Below are 7291 nucleotides of genomic sequence, written 5' to 3'. Positions count from 1 at the left end.
GGCCAGGGCAGAACTGGGACTAAAAAAAGGGCAGTGGTGCCCAGAAACTGAGGGGAAGCGGGCACACTCCCTGCCACCTTTTCTGGTGTGATTGCAAGTGCCTCTTCACTGTTCTTGGTGGTGAGGTAGAGGGGGGCTAGTGAAGTTGGAGGGGGCTAACAATTTATTTATCGTACCTGTACAAATAGTAAACATACAGGGTAAGATTTGCAAAAAAGGCGTCTCAAGTTAGGCTCCTAAATCTATATTTAGTGGCCCAATTTTTCCAAACCAGGAGTTGCTGGGTGATTAATATATTAATCCTGATGGTTCTCAGGTTTAAAGTAGCCACAGGTTTTCCTTTCTCTCATGGAGATGATCCAAATGCATCTTAATAAAAACAAAGGACAGGGAAGAAAAGACTGGACAAGCCCTGGGTGTTTTGGATTTGTTTTTTTTTTCCAAACTTGCTCCAGTGTCAAAGCCCTATACAAATGACAAGCTGCTTTCTGCTTCACTGTTTCCGCCTTTGCCATGAGCCCCCCATCCCCCTCACACACTCATTCTCCTTCTACCCTCTGTAAGGAGAGTTCATTCTAGGCAGGATCATAATTTTTAAACTGCACATGTACTCCAGGAAACAGGCAAAATGGATGGAAACGATCAGTTAGTTTAATTTGCATACAGCAAATGTCACATTTACAGCAAGGTTGCATTGCAGTATTAATAATGACATGTGCTTAAGTTTATTACCAGAAGAATATGTAGCGTAACAGCAGTCTCTGAGTTGCAATATTAAACAGATGCTTTAGCGAATTCCCTAGCTGCTTGCTCCTGCTTAGCCTTCTCTCTCATCTCTTTTTCTCTCTCCATCAGAAGCACGTGCTCCTGCTCCCATTCTTTTAGCTTCTGCTCATATTTTGCAATGTCTTCCACTTCACATGCTGGCAGCTTTTCCTTGACAAGTTGGGTGGTTAGGGTCAACAGGCTTTCAGATTCAACCTTGCCAAGCGAATGCAGTTTAGAATACAGATCCTGTCATAAAAAAAGGGTTTTTTTAAAAAATCCAGTCAGTCCCAAAATGTCCACATTATTTCCCGGCCTGAAAAAAATGGCTGTTTTTATTTAACTGTTGACTGTGCCATTCTTAGGGGATAATTTAACTTATGCATTTATCTTGGCAAAGTGATTTCATTATAGTAACTGTCCATTTTTGCCATTCTTCCCAAACTCACAACATCTAAATTAGTTTTCATTTGGCAATAACCAAGCTGAGACAATCAATTTTTAATTCAGTTAAGTGCTGGAGTTGACTGAACTCACAAAACTAAAGAGAAACATCATAAATAAAACTCTTACGTATCAAATGATAGATGACCAGCCAACTAAGATAAATGTAAACTAAACACCTCACTGGTGTTTTTAAGCCAAGGCTGATATAAGGCTTTGCCTTGGATTGCCTCTATTAGAATCCCTTTCAACAGATGCAAATTATTTAAATAGTCTCTTAGTAATGGCTTACTAAATAGCTCCCATGAGTCCTTGCAGCCATTGTGAACTACCGAATTCCATTACAGACGTTTTCCAACTAATGTGATCTGAAGTTCAGCTATGCTTATACAGACTTTGCAATAGTTCTTGCTTTAGCGCCGTTTATTCAGTGTAGTTAACAGCAAAACTTGATCAGGAAGCCATGCAGTATTTTTTTCTGAGCTTTGTTATATATCTAGTGCAGTATTTCTTGTGGAGTACCCTGATGAAGCACACAAATATTAATTTGCTTAAGTGCTTCAAGACTTAGATAATTCAACAGGGCCATTTGTGGCTTTCTGGAAGCTTAAGGTGTAGTATGATGTTGCATCATTAAGGCAGTAAAATGCCATTGTCAGTGCAACCTTCCAGAGAACAGGAGGAGGGGTTCTTCCTGGAGGAGGAAGATGACATGGCGTCAAGCAGCTTAAAAAGCAAATGTTTACCCTTTGCTCACTCTTCTGAAAGGAGCACATTTTCTCACACTGTGGTGGTCTAAATAAAATTCTAATATCTATTTCATAGAGTTGACCTCTATTAGGAGATGCATGAAATAGTGTCTCCTCTTCAGAGTGTGCAGCTATGTTTCTACCATAGCCCCCTGCACAAAGGCTGCAGTGTCTCTGTGTAATTCACCCCCAAACAAGAAGGCAGATATGGGGTACCTAGACAGCTGAGCTAGGGCTCCTGTTGCAAGCTGAAGCCCATGCCCCAATCCGTACTGTGTTCTATACGGTTCGCAGACCCACTGACCACATTCCTTCTTCTCCTCCGTCTGCTCAAAATCTTTCCCCCCTCAGCTCCTGCAGGGAGAGTTGCCATGGAGCTCAGCTCTGCAGTGCCCAGAAGACTGCACTGTTCCTTTAGCAGCCTCTGCACTTCTTAGACTGCCTGACCTTGATGGATGCTGGGGGGGAGGGGAGTGGGGTTGAACGCTACATACTCTGGACCGATGGAAGTTTTTTTAAATGATTGAGATAGTGGATTCTGTAAAATTCTGATAGATCAACAATTGTTTTGAAGTCACCAGACCATGCAAATACATGCTCATATCCGGACATACAGCTCTCTTATTTTGTTTGAAATATTGTTAGTAGACATACTGGCATGTCAGTGAGAAATGTGACGAGTTAGTACGTATCTGGTTGTGGGGGACGGCATTCCTGATAGCTACTTTCACACTGCCAAATTAGTTTTTTTTTTGGTTTAAATATAACTGCTAAAAATCATTCCAAAACTTTTCCTACTGCATACCAGGAGGAGGGGAGTGCAGAGAGATGAGGAGAGGGATACTGACATGCCAAGACATTAAACAAAAATAAATACAAAAGAATGAGGAACTAGATGATCTTCCGTCACCTATAACAACTGAACTCTTGGACTCTCCGGAAATACTCTAATACGTAAATGAAACTCATTTAGGAAAATAACAGGCTGTAGATGCCAGAAGGCATTTGTAAATAGCTAAATCATTGATTTGTTTTTTTTAAAGCAATTCCCCTTGGCTCCACATGCAGACAGTCCAGAAAGGAACACTGCTTTTAGACAGAATGGTTTGTGTGTGGCTTGGTGCCTCACATGAGCTGTCTGTAGAGCCTTTATGTAACAAAAGCCCTGCCCACTGATCATTTAAACAGCTGGAAAGAGTTACTGGAGGAAAGTTGTACTGAACTGTAGGCCTTGGTGTGGTATCGGAGGACAGGTAATTATTACAATGACAAAGTCAGATACAGTCTAAATTATAACTCTAAGGGCCTGATCCTGGAAGGTGGTGAGTATCCTCTACTCCCAGTCTCTTTAGCAGAGATGGAGAGCACTCAACACCTCTAAGGAGGCACTCTGCCAAACATCTTCCTTATTAGCCAGTCTGCAAAGGATTATTCATGCTGTTTCCAAAAACAGCACCTTTGAATACAAAGCACAGAAATGAATCCAAAAGCATGTGTAGAAAAGCCAGGCAGAGCAAGCCCAAGCATGAAACAAACAGTCCTAGTAATTTCTTGAAGTAAACATGGAATGAAAATGTAGCACAGAGACACCATTGTCATCAGCTACTCCTATACAAACAGTATGAACAACAGAGCTAACCAATTTCAGCTGGAAAAACACAAGCCAATATCATCTGAGTAAAAGGAGAAACTCTACTACCTGTGAGTAGTGTTAAGGCAGGGGTTGCCCAGACATTGCCAGACTGAGGGCAATCTGACAGAAGCCTAAGTCTGCAATACATTTGCATATAATTTCATACAATTTAAATTAAAAAAAAATCCACGCAGCCTTAATATGTGTATGTGAATCTTCCCTGTGGACACCAGTCTAATAATTTGTACTGTGCACATTAGTAGTAGTTTAAAGGCCAAAAAAAAGGGGGTGGGCCTGTAACTTCCTAGACTGAAGTTAGAAGCTATAACAGTCATATTTAATGATAACATACCTAATTGGCAACAAATCCTGGACAATGTCAGACCAACGGCATTTGTTTTAACAAGCAAGAGCCCACATATGGTCAAATAATGGATCTGTAATGACACACCATTTTAGCTAACAGGATTTTGATTTATCAGTCTGACGTTATGAAAAGAGAAGATAAAATCCCAGCAGACAGACAAAATAGACAAGTGGCCTTGAGCATTTGTTTCTCAATTTCCTGTGTGAGGCAGTAAAAATGTAATTCAGTGTCAGTTTTAAAAATGCCAGCTAGCGTTACTGATGCAGGTGGGGGTATCAGTCCATCAGCATAAAAGGCAAACATATTTATTTGCTGCTGTACATAGTGGAAACCTATTATAGCTTGGTTAAAACTGTAAAAAAGAAAATCTTACTTTAAATTGGGTAAGGTACTCAGGCAGTTTAGACTGCTCTGTTTCTTCAGATTCTATTTGTTTTGGCTTGTGTTCTGATACCTTGACTTCTTCTGATGGTTCTGGATCAGTTTTTACCTCAGGGACAGACTGCAAAATTGTCTCCAGAACATCAATCTGAACAAGAAATCAGAATTGTTACCATGTAGTTTGCAAACACAATCCAACATCATTTCATGAAGTTGTTCTAAATATAAACATTGATTTTGAGATGGCTGTACTGTAAGTTGAATAAAAAAAATTCCACAAGGAACATGATTTACTGTTTCAAGAATTAATGCTGTCTAATATGTTTGGGAGTGTTAAGGTTGGAATTTTCATAAGTGTTGAAACTCTGTTCCCATTCAAGTAAATGGTAAAACTACCACTGACTTCATTAGGAGCAGAGTTAGGCCAATGCTTGGTGTAGCGAGGCGGTGGGATACCCCACAGCCCCGCTGAGGGACGAACCTCCCATAACACCAACATGGGCGGAGCCACTGGGTCCTGCGCCCGCCCCTCAGAGGTCACAGCGCAGACCCGGAAGTATAAAAGCCCGCCTGCAGAGCTCAGGTGAGAACCAGCTGCCGGAGAGACCAGACGTCTGTGCCCGAGCTCCCACTTGGGAGACGGCAGCAGGCCGCAGCCGGCCTGAAGGTCGCACCGGGCCAGCCGAGCCTACCCCTCGCTCGCTACCCCGAGGACTGACCGAGCCTGCCCCTTTCCAGCTACCCCAAGGAGGAGCCGAGCCTACCCTTCGCTACCTACCCGGAGGAACCGATGCTGTTAGAGACCGCCGAGGACACTAGCATGACCCAGGTACCCTACGAGGGGGAGTGTGGAAGTAGCCCGGGGGCAGCCGACCCCAGTCTGGCTGCAGCACTGCCAGAGCCTATGTCGGTGTGTTGCGGCAGGATCCCCACTGACAGCAGCGAGTTTCCACCGCTGCTAGGGCCCCGGGCTGGGATGCAGTGGAGTGGGAGGCTGCGTCCCCCCTGCCACCCACTCCTTGGGTGGCAGACTCCCCCTTTCCCTGGCCTGGAGAGGCTGGGACCTCTTGCTTATTGACTCAGCCCCTGCTTAAGGGCCTGAGTTCCTGACTGTTTGGTTGCTGCCCCGCCCTGACCTAGGGCCTGGGCTGCTACAGAACTATTGACTCAGCCCCTGCTTAAGGGCCTGAGTTCCTGACTGTTTGGTTGCTGCCCCGCCCTGACCTAGGGCCTGGGTGTCTGTATGGAACTATTGGCTCAGCCCCGGCCTAAAGGGCCTGAGCCCCTAATCGTGTGTTTGCTGTCCCACACTACCGCAGGGCCAGGACTGACAGTGAACTAGAGCGAGGCGGTGGGATACCCCACAGCCCTGCTGAGGGACGAACCTCGGTCAAGCCCCATTACACTTAGTCTTTCTGAAAAATCCCACCCGGCCATTACTCTAATTTCTGGCTATAAATATTTCATGGTGAAAATAGTACAGACACAATATACCACAGCATTTATATACTGGGAGCTATTTCGGAATGCTTCTGTAATAGAATCTTCATAGGACATCTCAATTCATCTTTGGCTAAAGTGCACTGGGAACTCATGATCTGTTTAACTGGCAGAAAAAACATCTTTAGTTCAGCAATTTGATAATTTAATAGGAGGAACAGAAAGAAAACACATTAGCACATAGAATCCATAGTACAGACTTGGTTTTAATCTATGCGAGATCCTGGTTCTCTTTGTATTGCTTTCAGCTAGATGTACTTTGGCTCTCTGAGAGAACTGCCCTGTCTCATAATCTAATTGCAGCAGAACCAAAAGGAATGCATTAGGTTAATGAACTAACTCTATAAACAATTTTTGTATGTATGATCAATGCAAAAGATGGTACTGCTATCTTGATGCTGTTGTGGTATTCGGGGAAAATTCCAGATTCTTGTAACAAGTTAAAATTCTGTCTAGTCTGAATTTTTTCAGGTTCAACTGTTACAAATGCAAAGAGCCGTTATCCTACTGTGAATCTTAATTCTGCATGCATGCCACTAGGATGAAGTGGATCTATAAATAACCACTGAACATTCTAAGCCTCTGATACTTTCCACAAAGCAAAAGTGATCTTGATGCCTGCAGTTTGTTTATTTTTAAAGATCATTTTCCTACTGTCTGCATTTGTATAACACTTAATGAACCAACATCAGGCTAATTTGAAATAGAACATTTCTCAATTGCTGTTTCTTGAGACTGCAATCTAATGGGACCATAAACCAGCTTGAAACTACCAATAATGAAACAACAAGATGAGATAAGTGGCAAGAACAAAAATGCATGCTTAGAAATATGTGTACTCTCATTTGTGGAATTCCTTACAGTATCCAGAGATTTGTTAAGAGCATGTGTATCTTTTTTTGTGCACAGCAGAAGTCAAATAATAGTTACAGTATTTATAATGATAACGAAAAGGACACTGAGTTCTTAGAAGAATAAGCTCAGCAGGGAAACAAAGGCCTAGCTAGTCAAAGATTAATGGAAGCTTTAAATCTTAGTAGGAAACTAAATATCTTTCTAGACCACTCTGGAGTTTGTAAAAGCAGACAACAATATAGAACCAGTAGTTTATGACTTATTTATCAAGTCATACTATTGATAGTTATTTTGAAGTTTCTCTTTAGATAACAAAATACCTCCAACCAGAAATACACTGCACACACTAAAAATGCATGGGACTAGGTTGTGGAATGGATTAGTGGATCTCTCAAACAACTGTACTAACTGGGGTCACAGAAGTGTGGGTGAATTTAGTGGTTTTGATATGGCCCCTATTTATTCACATCCCCAAACCACCCCACAATTAATGTAATTCTGCATGTCGGACAGTCTCACTCAAGGGAGCCCCAGGGCACTGTGGGAAAGAAGGTTTTACAGCACTTGATCCAGCTTCCAGTGGACTCGCTTGAAGAT

The 7291-nt window shown here is 42.6% G+C and overlaps 1 protein-coding gene across 2 annotated transcripts in view; it reads right to left on the bottom strand.

The window, feature by feature from the left end:
* Positions 1-629: 629 nt before the first annotated feature.
* Positions 630-7291, bottom strand: part of MRPS27 (mitochondrial ribosomal protein S27) — a 72613-nt gene continuing 65951 nt past the window's right edge. The window contains exons 10-11 of one of the 2 annotated variants that reach the window (XM_065406178.1): positions 4332-4487; positions 630-1014 (exon numbers count right to left, since the gene is read on the bottom strand). In XM_065406178.1, the coding sequence (XP_065262250.1) occupies positions 775-1014; positions 4332-4487 (396 nt within the window). In that variant the 3' untranslated portion in view covers positions 630-774. The remainder of the gene's footprint in view (positions 1015-4331; positions 4488-7291) is intronic. The other variant, XM_065406180.1, reaches the window with a different exon arrangement.

This window comes from Emys orbicularis, chromosome 6 (assembly GCF_028017835.1).
Source record: "Emys orbicularis isolate rEmyOrb1 chromosome 6, rEmyOrb1.hap1, whole genome shotgun sequence".
NCBI classification, from domain to species: Eukaryota; Metazoa; Chordata; order Testudines; family Emydidae; genus Emys; species Emys orbicularis.
Note: the sequence above shows the minus strand (reverse complement) of the source record. Positions and strands in the feature narration are given on the sequence as shown.